At 37.7% G+C, this 19,564-nt stretch overlaps 1 protein-coding gene across 12 annotated transcripts in view; it reads left to right on the plus strand.

Annotated features, from left to right (window-relative positions):
• Positions 1-19,564, plus strand: part of LOC112147179 (adhesion G protein-coupled receptor L2) — a 168,723-nt gene that overhangs the window by 20,532 nt on the left and 128,627 nt on the right. For all 12 annotated transcript variants that reach the window (XM_024273374.2, XM_024273368.2, XM_024273369.2 and 9 more), the window contains exon 2: positions 18,255-18,458. In XM_024273374.2, the coding sequence (XP_024129142.1) occupies positions 18,383-18,458 (76 nt within the window). In that variant the 5' untranslated portion in view covers positions 18,255-18,382. The remainder of the gene's footprint in view (positions 1-18,254; positions 18,459-19,564) is intronic.

The following is a 19,564-nucleotide window of genomic DNA, read 5'->3' on the forward strand; positions in this document are numbered from 1 at the left end:
GTTTTAGACTATTTTGAAGTTTTGCTATTTTTTTGTTACATGCTAGCTGTTTTGGCTAACTTAAGTCTTTTTTGTTTAGGTTTTTAGGCTAATTTGACATTTAGCTAGCATTTTAGCTGGCTATTAGCTTCAGCTTTTTCAGCTATCAATTTCAGCATCTATCAGCGCTAGCATCTTCAGTGGCTAAATTCAGTTTACAGCGTTCACACTAGCATTATTGCAGGTCATGCTATATATCTAGTTCATAATTGTGTTAAAAAGTTACATATTTTAAGTTTTAAAAATATAGTGTTAGTGTGTTTAATAAATGTTTATCATGTTCGACTTAAGGCGTGTTTTGGGTTTTGTGTCCTTGTGCGATTGAGGTTGACACCCCTGCTATAAGGGATTTAAAATGGAAAAAGAAATGACTGCATCACTTTAGACTTTGTTCTGAAGGATCAAAGAAAAAGGAAACAGAAAAATATGACGTGTTGATAATTGGGAATAGAAAATAAAAAAAACCTTGTCTCCCTTAGATTGTTGTCTGGCTTTAGTTTTAGTGGCATTGCACAAAAATATCCAGACATTTTTTGGTAAAATGGAATAAAATAAAAAATTACAGGTGATTAGCAAAAAAACTGGCATCTTGCAGATTAAGAAAAAGTACCAATTGCTTGTTTAATCACGAGAGACTCAAATATTCCAAGAGAAAAAGGTAAATGTTGATCAAAGCTCAACTACTCGCATCCTCATAATTCTACTAGCTGGGTGATAAACTGTGAGACTCAGCACCAAATACATTTGAACTAACATCTGTGTAAACACGCTGCCATGAATATTTTTGCAGGTTTTAAAGATGCCCTTCAGAGAAGACTTTCAAGTGAAAAGCACACTGTGACTGAGACGCTGAAAAATGAATGAGTGGTAAACGCTCCCCTCGCAGGCTGATGGGTTTACCTGCAGAGAAAACCAGTGAATATCTGCTATTGGCTTTTAAACATGCTGGTGGGTCTGTAATAGTATTGGCAGCACTCTCATGGGAGTCATTAACACTGACAATTACTCCACACAGGGATGTAATGGCCGAAGTGTGTGAGCCTTTTTTTCTTTTTTTTTAAGAACCAGTACAGCAACACCACGTTTGCTGAGGTTTTATGAATTAATCAACTTCTGGATGTAGTTTCCAGTTTTTAACAGTTCCAGACGTTCTCATCAGGGAAAAATCCCAGAGATGGAGCTTCTATGGTCCTTGGATTATTCAGGATATACGCTTGCCAAGTGTTTCATTATTCTGTCCTGCAGCAATCCTGGATAGGAAGGACCAGATTGTTTTCGCAATTCTTCTTTCTTGCTTTGCGTTTAAACTACATTTTCACCCCGCCACACACTAAAAACCAGGCCAGCACAATTCATCGCAATTTTTTTTATCTTGGCAATTTATTGTCATTGTAATATCACAGTTTAACAATATATCGTCATCACAATTTCCAAGTGTATCGTATCACAATTTATCGTCATCGCAATATTGCCTTTTTTTTTTCATTGTAATATCGCAATTTATTGTCATCGTAATATCGCAGTTTAACAATATATCGTCATCACAATTTCACAATTTAAAAATTTATCGTATCGCAATATCACAATTTATCATCATCGCAATATCGCAATTTATTGTCATCGTAATATCACAATTTATCGTCATCGCAATATCACAATTTATTGTCATCGTAATATTGCAATTTCACAATATATCGTCATCACAATTTCTAAATTTATCTTTATCCCAATATCGCAATTTATTGTCATCGTAATATGGCAGTTTAACAATATATCGTCATCACAATTTCACAATTTAAAAATTTATCGTATCGCAATATCACAATTTATCATCATCGCAATATCGCAATTTATTGTTATCGTAATATCACAATTTATTGTCATCGTAATATTGCAATTTCACAATATATCGTCATCACAATTTCTAAATTTATCTTTATCCCAATATCGCAATTTATCGTCATCACACTATTGAAATTTATCGTCATTGCAATATTGCAATTTATTGTCATTGCAGTATTGAAATTTATCGTTATCCCAATATCGCAATTTATCGTAATCGCAAATTACAATATATTGTCATCACACTATCGCAATTCATCGTCATCGCAATATCATAATTTATCTTCAACGCAATATCGCAATTTATTGTCATTGCAAATCGCAATATATTGTCATCGCAATTATGGAATTTATCGTCACCAATTTAAGTGAAGGGAAAAACAGTTTGCATTCAGTTCCGCTTGTTCCTTTTACGTTAAATGATATACATTTATTGATCATTTAAAATTCATAAAGCAATTCAGAATTGTAAAAGGATTCTAATCGATACATCTAAAAATGGACCCCCCCCCCCACCGCCACCACTAGTAATTGACTCTCCCCCCACTTCAAAAACAATTGATGACAAAACATTTTTTTTCAAAATGGCGGCTTTTCTGTTGGTTTTATCTCCATAGCAACCATTTTAAGTTTTGCTCACCTGGGGGTGACGAACACGTCCATGTCATTTTTAGAAGAATTGGCAAAAGTAAATGTTTGGATTTCCTTAGCAACTGAGGTGTTTTGTCAACATTCCTATCATTTTCATATAGTATGTGATATTGTTTTGTTCAGCTTGAGCAAACACTTCATGTATTACATTTTCACTATATTCTGGTTAAAAAAATGTGTGAGAAACAAGGAAATGCCACTTTTACAAGCTCACCATGCAAGAACCGTTCACAAAGTTACAGTAAATCAAAGACTATAAACACTGGAGCTCCAGTGTTAAAGGGTTAAATCTAAAGGTTAAAGTTTACTGTATTGTCGTGTTGTATCCTTATTTCTTTGACTGCGTTTTCATTGAATTTGCAGCAGTGATGCTGTACCAAAACTAGCTTAAGAAGTATTTTATGACTCCAACATGTGTGTTTTATTCTCTCACAGTAGAAGCTCCTGCTTCCAGAATTGATCCGATTTTCTGCTCGTGCTTCTCCGTGTGGATTTAAGGGAGTGTACCGTCCAGATCTGAAGCAGATCAATTCTCGACAATCGCTGAGGTGAAGACGCTGCATTAATAGAGACCAGGCAGCGCGCTCGCTCGCTCGCAGAATGCAGCCCGCGTGCCGACCCGGGCCTGCGCGGGGAATGCGAAGCAGACCCGAGTTCGGACAAACGTGTCAGAGAATTTCTGTGTGATGAAACCAGGAGGACGGATGTATCCGTGTGTGTGTGCGGCACACCAACATGTTGTCATTGTGGCAAATCAGTCACTGCAGGAAATTGTTGCCATGCAGCTGAAAGAATTCATAGAACTTTAAATAGCTTCTAAAATCTTCATGAAAATGTAGAAAGCATGAAATGTAGGCAGAGCTGGTGGGAGAGGCAGCTTATCTGAGGGATGTAAAATGTCTGATTTATGGATATGTTCTTCAGATAAAAAAAAGGTGCCTATATGAGAAATGTTACAGCTGAATGGCTGAAATATGTGCTTTATTACAGCAGGTATGAGGGATTTATTACCTATTGATTATTGCTATCTGACAGATTGGATTTAATTATGCCAGTATTTAACTATTATAATTAAATAAACTTTTAGAGAATAAAAAAATATGTCTTCAATTTTGCTTTAATCTTAATTTAATAAAGACCTGAACTTCAAAAATGAAGTTTATGGTCATTTTTATAGAGTTCCATCGTCTTCTATTATTTAATTAAATCCAATTTAATTGTGATTTTTGTACTTTTCTGTTAACATTCATTTATTCTTTTAATTACTTGTTTATTTTTACATAAATAAAGACAAATGCTTTTTATCTTAATTAATCACTCGCTGGATTTCTTCAATTTTTTAAATTTGAGATCCAATCTGTACAATTTCTAAAATCTAAGATGGAGTTACCCACTTTTAAAGCGTAACTTGTCAAATTTGCCACAAAAACAAACTAGAATTGCTTTATTAGATTTAGATTCAGAATTTGCTTTATTTTCCTTGTATTATAACGAAACTATGATGCTCCAAATTTATTTAAAACATAGAATAATAAAAATTAAAAATATGTAAAGTCTAAAATATAGTAAATAACCTTTAATTGGTCTTGTATAACCATATAAACCTGATTTATAATTCAATTAAACAAATTAATATTGAATTTTTCAATTATCTGAAGCAAATACTGCTCGTTTTTAAGAATATATTGTTTTTTTACATGATTTTTAAAGTTTATTCAAAATACAAATTGAAAAACAAAATGAAAAAATTGTTTTAAATGTAGTCAAATCTACAGTTAAAAAACAAAACTAAGACTTATAAGAGGCTTATCGGATCAAGCTTTTAAAATTACAGCTTTTATATAAAATTGTCAGACGGATGGAATAATTGTCCACTTTGTACTCTTGAGGTTAAAGCCTTTCTGTGTGGGAATCTATGAAAAATTGAAACTGTTTCCATTTTTGAAGTCATGAAACTAACTGTAAGCAGGAAACTGTTTTATATGAAGAGGTTTTCCCTCCAGGTGGACACATTTTTTGTGCTAAAACAGCTTTCATGCTGTTCTTTTTTATGATTATTTGCTGTAGAATGAGATTTAAATGTATTTAAATGATATTCTTCTCAATGTGCGTCTGACATGCTAAGATGGATAATAGAAAATCACATTTAGGGAAAGTTGTATTCCTCCTGACGTCTTTGAAATGCAAATACTGACCATAAATCTTTTAAATTATTTTACTTTGGATTAAAAGTTAGCTTTAATGTAGTTTTTGAATTTTTTAAACATTATTAGTGCCCTATATCAGGGGTTTTTAAAACATTATAGACGTAACTTTTTAACATAATATATAGTATTACCTGGGAAAATGCTAGTGTGAATGCTAGGGCTGATAGCTGAAGATGCTGAAATTGATGGCTAAAAACGCTGAAGCTGATAGATAAAAATGTTGAAGCTGACAGCTAGCTAAAATATTAGCTAAATGCCAAATTAGCCTAAAAAATAAACAGACCAAAAAATAAACTTAGTCAAAACATCTAGCATATAGCTGGAAAAATTAATAAACTTCAAAATAGTCTAAAAATCTGAAAAGACTAAATTACCCTAAACAGCTAGCATTTAGCTTAAATATTACCAAAGCTCTAAAACAGACTAAAAAACAGGGGGAAAAGCCTAAATTATCAAAACAGCTAGCATGTTGCTAGAAAAACGACTAAACTTTAAATTGAACAAAAAAACTAAACTAAAAAAAGCCTAAATTAGCCAAACAGCTAGCATTTAGCTGAAACATTAGCTAAACTCAAAAAAGTATGCAAGACAACAGAAAAAAGCCTAAATTAGCCAAAATGGCTAACATGTAGCTCAAATATTGGCTAAACTTCAAAATAGACCCCCCCAAAAAAAAAACAAAAAACAAAAAAAAAAAACAGAAAAAAGGCCTAAATTAGCCAAAACAGTTAGCATACAGCTGAAATATTAGCTAAACAAAACGGTCTAAAACAAAAGAAAAAAAAAACCTAAATTAGCAAAAACAGCTAACTTGTAGCTGAAATATTAGCTAAGCTCTAAAATGGACAAAAAAAATCTTGGTAAATGCCAAAATTGTCCAAAAAGCTAGCAGAATGCCAATTTTTAAAACTTAAAAATTGTAACTTTTTGACACAATTATGAATAATAAAAAGGGAGGAATATTATTCCAGAATAAATCCACTTAAAACTTAAATAACTTTCAGTATTTTACTCTACTTTACTCTTTACATCAGTCTATTATTAACAATAAAATAGACTCACCTGGAGGGGGCGGATCCTAAACTCACCTTTAATTTCACACAGACTATTTTAAAGCAGATTCACACTTTAAATTCTGCTTTTGTTGCCAGTTTGATTTAAGCTTTTACATTTAACTTTGATCATCTGTCTTTTGAGAACAAAAAATTACACTTTTGACAATAAATGAATCACTTTGATTAAGTGACAGGATCCTTTTTAGGTGGGATTACTTCTCCCCCGGAAGAAACTGAGAGAATGTAATCAAAAGTAGAGCAAGACGGCAAATTTTGAGCTCCGTCTGAATCTTGTCGTGTCAGTAGCTGGGGTGTATTTTGGTACTTGGACCTGTCGTCTCCAGCAGAAATAGCCTCTGATAAAACCCCAGCTAGTCCTCTCCAATATGACAAGTCTGTGATCGCTCGCACAAAATGTGTCATTTCCTGTGGAGGAAAAGCTGCAGACTTCACCTCAAACCCGGATCCCTCTGGTCCACGCTGTGTTTCTTCACATCAGCTGAGGAAATGATGTTGATGCTGCAGCCGGAGTAACGCTGGAGACTGATTAGACTCCATGTTTTTCATTAACATTGCAGATGTTCTGTATTAACTTAATATGCTCTAATCCAGCCTTAGTGGGACAAAAATGCAACAACTGACTTTTTCTCCCAGAAGGTGCGAACATCAACATATCACTCGCCGTCGACGCCGTGAAAGTATCGGTATTCTGCTCATGTGTAGTAAAGATCAGGTGTGGCTGACATTGCCAAGCCAGTTATGGCTGCTAGTAAAACAAAAAAAAATGCAGTTAAACGCTGGAAAGAAGGTGAGAAGGAACGAGCGTGGGCGTGTTTGTGGATAAATGCAGGGGAGTGTGAGAATTATGCATGGAGGAGGTGAGAAGTGAGGCTTTCAGAAAATTTATGAAGAGACTGATTGAAGGGAGAAACCTTTCTTTTCCGTGTCAGCGTCAAGCTGCTCTCTGCTCCTCCGTGCTGACCTCGCTGCTTAACCAACTGCTCTAAGGTCAGTGTTTTCAGCTCAGTCAAACTGAAAGAACTCCTTTTTTAGTGATGCTCCTCTTTGTCTTTTCTTCCATTTGTCTTGTTTGTGTGCAGAGTCTGAAAGTGTCAAAACAGTAATCCTCGCCAGCTTTGTGATTAAGATCGTTAGAGCTGACTGGAAAGAAAATCACGCACAATTCTGATAATGCATTAGCTGTTTAAGTCAGCTATTAAGCAAGGTGCCAAACATGCACTGTTTAGAGCTTTTCAGACGCATGTGTTAATTATGACAGACTAACAAGCACAATCTGCTTCACAAAACCCCATTTTATGGAGACAAATAAGTATATAAGTATGTGTGTGCAACTTAGGGTTTGTGTGTGCATAACTCCTGATTTGCAACTTATTTAATAGTTTTTGTGCATAAGTACAAAAGTTACAAAAAAAAAGACAATTTACACATTAGAATGTCAACACCTTGAAACTAATTACACACAAATCACTTGTTACGCACAAATCTGTGGTGAGACTCTTTTCACGTCTCACAGATTCTTCCGTAAATGATGCGTTTAAATACCACTAGAATGCTGGGTCATCAGAGTTTTCTCATCAGCCGTTCTGAACTTAGATATAATATTAATAAAAATAATAATCTGTGAATAATATCTGGTAAAACTTGACATTTTCTCACTTTCTTAAACAGATTTGCTCGATAATTGATATGAAAAAGTCTAAACAGGAGTTTTAAGTACATTTATTCCTTTAAAAATAAAAATATTTTCCAGGACTGATTACTTTCTATCTGCCTCCGACACGGGGCTCTGTACCGAGCGCTGGTCACAGGTTACGCACGCACAAATCCTAAGTTACTGCACAAATCGAAAATGTGCGCAGAAATCAAGAATTAGGCACAATTTAAGAATTACGCACAATTTAAAAATTACGCACAAATCAAGAATTACGCACAATTTGAGAATTACGCACAAATCAAGAAATACGTACAAACAAATCAAGAATTACACATTCGCAAATCAAAAATATGGACGCACAAATCAAAAATTATGTACAATTTAAGAAGTACGCACAAATCAAGAAAAGCGTACAAACAAATCAAGAATTACGCACAATTTGAGAATTACGCACAAATCAAGAATTACGGACAAAAAAATAAAAAATTACACATAATTTGAGAATTACGCATAACTCAAGAAATACGTACAAACAAATCTAAAATTACACACTCGCAAATCAAAAATACATACGCACAAATCAAGAATTACGAACGCACAAATTAAAAAAATTATGTACAATTTAAGAATTACGCACAAATCAAGAAAGAAGTACAAACAAATCAAGAACTACGCACGTAAAAATCAAGAATTACGCTCGCAAAAAAAAAAATTACGCACAATTTAAGAATGACGTACAAATCAAGAACTACGCACAAAAAAACAAGAATTAATCACGCAAAAATAAAAAATTGCGCACAATTTAAGAATTATACACGTAAAAATCAAGAATTACGCAGAAAGAAATCAAGAATTACGCAGGCAAAAATCAAAAGTTACGCACAAATCAAGAATACACACTCGCAAATCCTAAGGAAGAGTTACGCACAAACAAATCAAGAATTATGCACGCAAAAATAAAAAATTGCGCACAATTTAAGAATTATGCACATACAAATCAAGAATTACGCAGAAAGAAATCAAGAATTACGCAGGCAAAAATCAAAAGTTACGCACAATTAAGAATACACACTCGCAAATCCTAAGGAAGAGTTACGCACAAACAAATCAAGAATTATGCACAATTTAAGAATTCCATACACATCAAGAATCCCACACAAATTGGGTCGACACTTCTTTCTCTCCATACTATTTTCTCTAGAATCTTTTTCTTAGGAATCCTGTGATGTAAGTTGTAGACCGGAGCAAAACATGATGTTGTGTTTTTGCTCCTGATGCTCTGAAATTACACAAACCCTAAAATGTTTGCTCAGGATATTGTTTTGCTGGTAATAAAGGCAGCCCTGCTCTTAAATCTATTCATGACATTTAGGACCCCCCGCCCCCCCTCCCCCTTGCTCGCAGCAGCAAATCAAAAGCCTCCTCTCACTGTGAATTCAATCTCTGAGATGTTTGTGGGGCCCAACAGGCCGTTCGCAGGTAAACTCTGGAGTCTGTTTCCCTTCTTTTGTTTTTATGTATTTGTTTGTCCAAACCACTACGTTAGGCTTGAATTTCTGACAAAATAAAAGCGGTTTTAGTGGTAATTATTTTTGGAATTATTCATTATTTGGTGGATAAAGTGATCCGAAACCTAATCTTTTCCAGGCTTTTTTTCCAGGCGTCTCTGTCCCCCCACACGGCTCCTTTTGAACACATTCCCTCTTTATTTTGCTCGACACTAACCTGGTTGTTAAGCTGGTCTCTCCTTTGTTCTCTGGGCTCTGTCGGGCTGCTTTGCGTAGCCCTCTCTGTTTCACTGTGTCCATTTGCCCGTTGGCACAGTATCTTATCTCCCGTCTCAATCATTTGGCCCAGAGCAGCACAACACACCAACTGTCGGGAGCTTTCAGTCCAGGAAAAAAGGAGCGTTTCACCTTTTCAGGGTGGCCTCTTTTTCAAATTCTGTTGACTTTTAACCTAAAATGGATTTTAAATTAGCAAAAGAAAAAAAAGAAGATCCAAAACATTTTTTTTTTTATTTTTTTTTTTTATTATTAACATCCCGATCTGATCACATGGTTTCAGACTTGATCAAAATCAGGTCTTACAGCCCGATCAGGGATTGGATAATTATTTTATTCTTATTATTATGATCAGCACTATCTGTTTAATGCTTAACATTACAGATAAATTCTCTACTAGAAGCCTGCATATCATAAACAGATTGCGATATTTTATTGCCGTAAAACGCAGTACAATTGACAAGATATTCACAGATTTGGACTTCTAGACTCAATAACTCTTATAAATGTAAGTGAAATGTAAGTCAAAGTGAAAGCACGGCGATGTCCGAATAGCTTCAGCAGGCACTATATATTATATAATACTAATATTTATACTGTAATTTCCCAGAAGTCTTTGCAAAAAACTAGTGGGCATACGATATGTATCCCGATACATGTCTTGCAATACGACATGTATCGCAATACATGTCTCACAATACGATATGTATCGCGACACATGTCTCAAAATACCATATGTATCGCGATACATGTCACACAATACGATATGTATCGCGATAAATGTCTCACAATACGATATGTATCGCGATACATGTCTCACAATACAATATGTATCGCGACACATGTCACGCAATACGATATGTATCGCGATAAATGTCTCACAATACAATATGTATCGCGACACATGTCACACAATACGATATGTATCGAGATACATGTCTCACAATACGATATGTATCGCGACACATGTCTCACAATACGATATGTATCGCGACACATGTCTCACAATACGATATGTATCGCGATACATGTCTCACAATACGATATGTATCACGATACATGTCTCACAATAAGATATGTATCGCGATATCTCCCAAGACTGTACTGGAGCAATTTTTCACTTTTTTTATGAGTATGACATGAATTAAATCTACCTGAATTTTAATGAGTTTCACTAAATAAAATAGTGAAAAATGTTATTGAATATACACCCTTAAGCACAGCGACTGTATCTCATAAACAAGTTGCTTTTACCCAGAAATTTGTGCTGCTTTTCTTTTGGTAAATTACGAAATATCGTTTTTTAAGGGAACAGTCAATATTGGCTCAGTGTGTTCTGCTGCCAACTAGTGGTCGGAGTTTAATGCGGAAAACAAAAGTAAAACAGTGAAAGACGCTCTATAATTAAATACATAATTAATTGATAATTAAATAAATGTTGTCATGCCAACATTTTAAACCAATACAAGTATTGGCAAATGAAATGTTGCAATATACTGCAGAATCATTTTTTTCCTACACCCCTAGTGTGCACCTATGCCCACTAGATTTGGGAAATTGGGAAATGTTCAATAGTTCTGAAGACAGTAAAACTACAGTCACCGTTCTCATGTGACTAATTCATCATAGTTTACTATTTTTCTATTTACACTAGTTTTACTAGATGGTTTACTTCACAGAAGTTCTTTGTTTTAGCTTTCAATGATAAAAAAGTAAAAAAAATAGAATTAGGAACCAACCTGAATCTATTCATGTTTTTAATGAAATGGTGGGAAACATTTAGAAAACATGTTATTGGGTAGTAATACACACAATGTACGGAGCCCCTACAGGGGCATTGAAGAAAAAACAAATTAAAATAATATTTTTTTTTCCAAAAATTAAAAAAGTAAAAAAAAAAAAAGTAATAGTAATTCTGGTTAGTAACACACCAGATAGTAACTGGTGTGCAGCAATTAGTAACCAGAATATTTCTTTTTATTCAATCTTTAGAAAAACAAAAAAACAAAACTACTATCTGTTGTGTACCAGTTACTAACCAGTACTTTTTTGGGTAAAAATAAAAAATGTGAAGAAAAAAAAATAAATTTTGATAGCAACTGTTGCACACTAGAAAGTAACTGGTGTGCACTTTAAGTTTTTTTTTTTTTTACTTTTATGTACCATTAGGGGTTCCGTACGAAGGGAATAAGCAGCACAAAAAATTACTTTTTTTTTGGTAGTTAAAGGGTTAATTTATTACACATCAGATCGAGATTCTGCAGATTCTAAAAATCAAATGTCTTAGATTCAGAAATCCTGATGGCCGCATTACTACTCATTTAAAGGCTTTTTTCTTCCTATACATTGATCATATTCAGTCCGTACTCCCGTTCACAGCCTGTTCTCAGTAATTGCAGTGTGTCTCGTTGGCTAAGTGTTGATGAAGCACACTTGGGCGTGCTGCTTTCGGTGTTGATGCATTTCTGTTTCTGGCAGCTAGTGGCAACTCCTCTTCATCACTGGTGGAGCCAAGGAAGTGACATAATGTCGCTGCAGGGGCTGAAAGCGCAGCCCTGACAGGACTGTCATGACAAAAGAGTTCCCCAGAAACGTTGGGGTCCACCGAGGACGGGAGAGCGAAAAAAAAAAAAAAAAAAGTCTCCGGGCTAAGTTCTGCCGCTTGCGGTCCACCAACCGTTTTCTGGTGTTTGAAATTCGCCCTCGCATCTCTGCGGTCCAGAGTGTGGGTCGTGGGGGGGTGGGGCAGAAACTTCAGCAAATTAGTGCTTATTGAATGAGGGGAGGACAAAGATCCATCTCCACAGAGCCACGTCTCTATTCCACTTGTAGCTTACACTTGGACTTACTTGATATGTATGTATGCACTCTTTAACACTCTCTTCTGGGCGTTGACAATTGAAAATAAATTAACATTCCTTGGCTTTATTTTTGTCTCCTCTAAGCCTGTGGAGAAAACGTGGAGGCGAACCCAGGAGGTCAGGCCGTACTCACAGCCTGTCAATCCTCCCCGGTGACCTCACCGCCCCTTTCTTCCATTCTTCTCCGTCTTTCCACCCCCCCCTCACATCCATTTAGGCCCTCCCGTCTTAGAACCCCCAAAACTCGCCTCCTTCCCTCGCTCTTTCTTTCACGGGACGCCTCTCGTGTTTGAGCGAGGCGGACACAAGCTTTGTCAAAAGAGCCTCGCATTCATCCGGCCGGCTGTTGCACACAGCCCTGTATATCGTATTAAGATATGTGCGCCGTCTCCTTCTGTCCATTTATTTTAATTATGCTTTAATTGCTGGCTGTCCTTTTAAATGCGTGCTTATTATTTCTATCACCCTCCTGTGAAAAATTTGCTGTGGACTGTGATTTTCTCCATTAACTTAACTGATGATAGATCTCTGACTCGGGTTTCCACTATGTCTGCATGGGAGACGAAAGAAAAACAGATGTCATGGATGTTTGTGAATCATTTTTCATTTCTCTGCGTGTTTCCAAAGGGATATATATAGTCAATGAAGAGAAATCCGTCGGGAATAAACTGTATCTCCCTATAATTTTTCTAAGAAAATGAATGGATTTTATCAGGAACTCTCTGGTGTACGTTTCATGCATGAGATAGTCATTCGCTTTTAGTAACTTCACTTTTTGTCCTTTTTTTTCCACCTATCTGTGTCAGGTTAGTCATAACTGCCCTTACGGGTGGAGAGGGTCGTCTACGGGTGAAAATAGGCGAACCTGAACGGCACACATATAGTCCACGGAAAACATCAAAGCTCTAGAGTATTCTAAACATTCTAGTATTCTTACGCCCCTAAAACTAGTCCCGCCCCCTCATGGAAGACCGCGCGCTCGACGAGCGAGTGAAACTCAACGTTAGAGAAAAAAAAAAAACGAAATACCCGCGTATCATTTGTTTTTCACATTAAAACTAAAAATTAAAAGAGAAAAAGGACTGCTTTATTGATTTATCAATTTCTGAACTACTGTAGTCAAACACATAAAAATTAATTTAGATTAATTTTCTAAGAAAAGCACTCGATCACGGGGTGGGGAAAACCCAAAAAGAGAAACTTCATTTTCATTTTTTTTAAATGGGAACACCAAAATGTATTTGTATTATTGTATAAGTTTAAAATTGATAAATCAATAAATCTTCAGCTTTAGCTTTAATTTGAAAAACGAATGATACGTTTTTTTTAAATCTTTTTTTCTTCAATGTTGAGTTTCACACAGGCGCTCATAAAGCACACAGTCCTCCACGTGGGGCGGAGCTAGTTTTAGGGGCGTAAGAATACATTCTCAGGTGAGCAGGAGAGGTCACAGTAGCGTGTAAAAAACAACAAGAGAGATGCAGAGAGGAGTTCTTCTAAGCAGAAACATGGGTCATATTCTTAGGGTATTAATTTACTCATAATGGCAACAAACAAAAAAAATTAAACCTCGAAAAATATGCGTCTGGTGTGAATTGCGTGTCATGTGTGAACCTAGCGTGAGGCTGGGCCGAAACCTCGTGTGCATCTCGTGTCTAGGAGCCAATACCAATTTAAATTAGAAATAAAAAAAACTCCAGAGATAGAGATTGGGGGTTCTCCGTTTTAATTTGGGTATTGGCGGAGGTCAACGGTCCCTAACCCCGCGAATAGTCTCTTTCTAAGGAGAAAAGTGGTTTGGGGAGGGGGGGGGGGGGGGTTTCCTGCCCTAAATGTTTCCCTGCTTCAAGCCCGGTCAATGTCCCGCCCCCAAGAGCCATATACCCCACCTGATTGGTTGGTTTGCCATATATCCTTCTGTGATTGGTCGGTTCGTCAGCCCTCCCCACAAGACTGGGAAAGTGCCATTCATGGGGCGTAGCGCTCCTTTTAAAATGGTGAATAAATGGCGTATACTACCCAGTAGTACACTACACAGTCGTACACACTCCTAACTCGTCATATATGAACGTACGTTCGTCGTTTTTTGACATGTGGGCTGTTCCTCAACAGACATACTGGACGTGGTATCAGGTTAGGGTACATGTATCGGTCCACATCCCGGTACTGATTAGTGTATGTGTTTTATCCCTCTCTGTGGCTTGGTACCAAGCGACCCTCGGGCCGGTACCAGTTTGTGGCCCGGAGGTCGGTTACCCGTGATCGTATATCATATTTTGACGTGCTGGCTGTTCCTATTGAATTACGGGTCCCCAACCCTCAGGACGTGGGTTAGGGTACTGGTACTGGTCCATGTCTCAAGGGTTTGGGACATCCGCCTTACACAACATCACCTGTATGTCAGGTAACTAACATCACCACATAAAGCACAATAATGGTACGATCCAGTTTTACGACGACCCTTAAGATAGTCTAACAATCCTTAAGGGAACTAGAAGATACACGTTCGCTTGGATCCTCCATCTGTCTGGACGACCCAAACCCCCACCCCCCTACATGTGATTATTAATATGACTATTGTTGTGTTTCAATTGCTGCCTCAGTAACATCTAATTCTCTGGCTTAAGAAGGTCTCAGTGCAGAGAATTCCTCAGCTGAAAATTCAAGGGGTTAACAATGCCTCACTTACCTCATGAAATCATTTTCTGCCTGGGAACATTGTAGCCCCCCCTCCCCCTCCCTGTCCCCTGGTGTGAAATGATGATGCATCTCGTGGTTGTGTAAGCCAGTGCCGGTGCAAAGCATCTTCCTGCTAATCCTTTTATCTCAAGACTGGACCGACGCAGTGATGAAATCCTAACAAAACGGGTTTTCAGGGAGATCCCCTCGGCTGTGTCCACCGGCTTGTGAGAGGGGAACCCCCGGGGGTGGCGAGGGCACGACCGCATCCACGGGGCCGGGCAGGCTCTCGCCCCCTGCCGTCTGGAGGGGCTGAGTGGCTCAGCGGGTCCCACAAGTCAGAGGGGCAGGGGCACACCCCCCACCAACGGTTTCCAATCTCGCCCTCTCATCCGCCATTATGGTTACCCTTTGGCCCCCCGGGCTTCATATTTGGGCCTTGATAAATGGCTGCGGAAGAAGTCCTGCGTGTCCCTGGAGGTCTGGTTCTCCCCGATATTGAACCGTTGGCGGTGCTGTTGGAATACCGAGGAGTCGGAGATTTCCCATGCAGGAGAGCGAGCGCGCTCCTCTCTTATCTGATCTACTTTGGCGCCACTGTCAGATAAACAATTTCAAGACAAATAAAAGCCCAATTATTATAAAGCCACCCAAGGTTGGGTGATGAATTATCAGTGTGCTTGTTTCCTTGGCACAGACTTGGCTGCACAGTTTCTTTTTCAGAGAGACTTCAAATTCAAATAAATACTCCCAGGTTTTGGCAGGCGGGATCTCCTAGGTTATTATTCCGCCTCTGGTCACATATAAAATGAATTTATTGGCAACTTGAATAATTGCTCAGTTTGCTAACATGAAGGTTTGCAGCGTTTCCTGGGATTTGATGTGGCCAGAAATATCCGAGTTTATTAGTGCTGACTGGTCCGCCGCTCAAATTTAGGTTCATTCTAAAATAATCCGGGCGTTTGACGGGTGACGCTGAAGGAGCGGCGTTCTGACACAGGAAGCCTTCGGTTTCTCCTGCACAGGTGAATGACGCTGTGTGCTTTGGGCCGCTGGGCTTTGGCCACGGGAGAATAAACACGATACTTTTGATTTTGTGGGTGTTCGGATGTTGTCTCTCTTGTCCAGGGGTGTCAAACTCAATCGCACAAGGGGCCAAAACACACCTGAGGTCACGGGCCAAACGGATCAACATTTATTGAACACGCTAAAATTAATTTTTTAAAACTTTAAAGTCGTAACTTTTTAACATAATCATGAACTAGATATATAGCATTACCTGTGATAATGCTAGTCTGAATGATGTAAACTGAATTTGGCTGCTAAAGATGCTAGTGCTGATAGCTGAAGATGCTGAAATTGATAGCCAGCTAAAATATTAGCTAAATGCCAAATTAGCCTAAAAAACTTAGTTTAATCAAAGGAGCTAGCATCCATCCATCCATCCATCTTCTTGCCCGCTTCTTCCCTTTCGGGGTCGCGGGGTGCCGGAGCCTAACCCGGCTGCCGATGGGCGAAGGCGGGGTACACCCTGGACAGGTCGCCAGTCTGTCGCAGGGCCTCAATTACACACACATTCACCCTCATATTCACACCTAGTGGCAATTTAGAGTCACCAATTAACCTATGAAGCATGTTTTTGGACGGTGGGAGGAAGCCGGAGTCCCCGGTGAAAACCCACGCATGCACGGGGAGAACATGCAAACTCCACACAGAAAGGTCCCAGCCGGGATTCGAACCGGGGCCTTCTCGCTGTGAGGCAAGAGCGCTAACCACTGCGCCACCGTGCAGCCCAGGAGCTAGCATGTAACTGAAAAAATAGCTAAACTTAAAAATAAAAAAAACAGCCAAAACAACTAGCATTTAGCGGAAATATTAGCTAAATGCCAAATTAGCCTAAAAAAACTCAGTTTAATCAAAGCAGCTAGCGTGTAACTGAAAAAATAGCTAAACCTAAAAATGCCAAAAAAACTGAAAACAGCCAAAACAACTAGCATTTAGCTGAAATATTAGCTGAAATATCAGCTCAACTCCAAAATGAACACAAAAAACTGAAAAAGCCTGAATTATCCAAAACAGCTAGCATGTAGCTGAAATAGTAGCTAAACTCTAAATTGGACCCAAAAAAATTAAAACTAAGAAAAAAGCCTGAATTAGCCAAACTTCAAAATAGCTTAAAAAACAGCCAAAACAACTATCATTTAGCTGAAATATCAGCTGAAATATTAGCTTAACTTCAAAATGAGCAAAAAAGAAAAAAATTCTGAATTATCTAAAACAGCTAGCATTTAGCTGAAAAATAGCTAAAATTCAAAATAGCCCAAAAAAACTGAAAAAAGCATGAATATTCAAAACAGCTAGAATGTTGCTGAAATATTAGCTTAACTCCAAAAATTGACCAAAAATGAAAAACTGGAAAAGCATGAATTAGCCAAAACAGCTGTCATGTATCTGAAAAAATAGCTAAACTTCAAAATAGCTTAAAAAACAGCCAAAACAACTATCTTTTAGCTGAAATATCAGCTGAAATATTAGCTTAACAAAATAAAAATGAAAAAATTCGGAATTAGCCAAAACAGGTAGCATGTAGCTCAAATATTAGCTAAACTCCAAAATAGCCTAAAAAATCTTAGTAAATGCCAAAGTGGTCCAATAAGCTAGCAGAATGTCAATTTTTTAAACTTTAAAACCGTAACTTTTTTTACATAATCAACAATAAAAAAGCAGGACTATTATTTCTGATTAAATTAACTTAAATATCAAATAACTTTTAATATTTTATTCTCTATATAAATACATTTTGTCAAAATTATTCAAGGTAACATCTGGTCATTAATAACAATAAAATTAAAAGATCTGGAGGGCCGGATGCGGCCCCTGGGCCTTGACTTTGACACATGTGCTCTAGTGTATCGACATCAAAAGTCGCCCATGTCCTCACTTTCATGTGCCACGGTTGTGTGTGTGTGTGTGAGCGGGCGTCCGTGTGTGACACACATCCCTCCAGTGTTTGACTTTGGTAAGCGGCTTATCTGCCTGCTGTGTGAGTCTGTTTCAGGCTCTAACCTTTCGCTGCTTTTGCAGACAAAGGGCTGTTTTTTTGCCGCCCCTTGATAAGGAAAGAGACAAAAGTAGCTCTCAAAGCCGCCGTGTCTCTAATGGCGTCCTGTGTGAGCGTGTTGCCGCAGCGACAAGCCTTCTCCCATGGGGATGTGGGAGTAAATGGGGAAGGTGGAACATAGAGGTGTGAGAGAATGAGACGGTGTCAACATTTAGTCGTAACACGCCGGAGAGTGCTAAAGAAGTGTAAAACACCAGGCTTGTTGTGTATTATTTTGTGTGGGTGCCTTCATAAATGCATTTTTGCAATCAAACTTTGCATTTGTTTGACGCCGTATCATAAGTAGAAGCTTTGATTTAACCAAATTGAATAAATTCCTTTTTCTTGTTTTGTTTTTTAGGTGAAAAAATGAGAAGCTGAGCTCCTTCAGATGCTACAAATCATTGCAGCTTTCTCACAATCCACGGCGAAAGGTTGAACCCCGCTGCGAGCCATCAGGCCTCTGGAAAGTTTGCACACACCGGCACAATGGCTCCTGCACAGTGGAGGGGTCCGGTGTTCGGCTGCCTCCTGCTCCTTCTCCTTTGCTTTCAGTCTTCACAAGGTAAGTTGCCATGGATTCCTCCTCTCCGCAGCATGTCCTCGACGTATGAATGAACAATGTTGTGGTTACTTTTGAAATGTCGGCGGCTGATATGCGTTAAGGCAAACCAGATTTTCTTCTGTGTTTTACCCTTGAACTTCAAAAAAAGGTGTTTCAAATATTTCGCTCAAGTGTCATAGCGACTTTGTGCAGCGATCGTGAAGTACAATTTAAAAGTCGGACTCGTGACTTTATAAAAAAAAAAAAAAACTGGTGCAGCCTTAATTTGCATTTCAAACAGATTGTTCTGACGGTCAGCGTACTTGAAACCATCAAAAGCAACAGTGAAGGATGTAAGTTGGAAAAGTTTGGAGTGACCTGTTTTCCTCCAAGTCTCAGCACTCTAAGTGAGTCTTGTGACAGAACGTTGTCAGTTAAATGTCAAGCGAAGCCTCTGATGTTCGTGTGTCTCCACTGATAATGATCACTTTCCTTTCTTCCGCTCTTCAATCCCATTTTGAAGGCAAACAGAGTAAACTAGTCTCATGCTTTTGAGCCAAACATTGATTACAGATAAAATGTTGGAGCGTGCTTTATTAGTTTGAAGGAGAACCTTCTTTTTCTACTTGGATTTTACTTTTTTCTTCCTCTTTTTAGAGTCCCACTCCAAAATATTAGATAAACACCAAATTAGCTAAAATAGAAATAGCCTAAAAACCAGAAAAAGCCTAAACTAGCCAAAAAAGCTAGCATTTAGCTAAAAAGCCTAAAAACAAAAAAAGCCTAAACTAGCCAAAACAGCTTCCACGTAGCTAAAATATTAGCTAAACTCCAAAACAGCCTTAAAAAAACGAAGAAAAAAAGCTTAAATTAGCCAAACAGCATTTAGCTACAATATTAGCTAAACTCCTAAATGGACAAAAAAAAAAAAGTTAAAAAAAAACTAAATTAGCCCAAACAGCTAGCATTTAGCTTAAATATTAGCTAAATTCCAAAATGGACCCCCAAAAAAGTCTGAATTAGCCAAAACACCTAGCACGTAGTTGAAATATTAGCTAAACTCCAAAACAGCCTTAAAAATGGAAAATCCAAAACAGTTAGCATGTGGATGAAATATTCACTGAACT

Source organism: Oryzias melastigma, linkage group LG17 (genome assembly GCF_002922805.2).
Source record: "Oryzias melastigma strain HK-1 linkage group LG17, ASM292280v2, whole genome shotgun sequence".
NCBI classification, from domain to species: domain Eukaryota; kingdom Metazoa; phylum Chordata; class Actinopteri; order Beloniformes; family Adrianichthyidae; genus Oryzias; species Oryzias melastigma.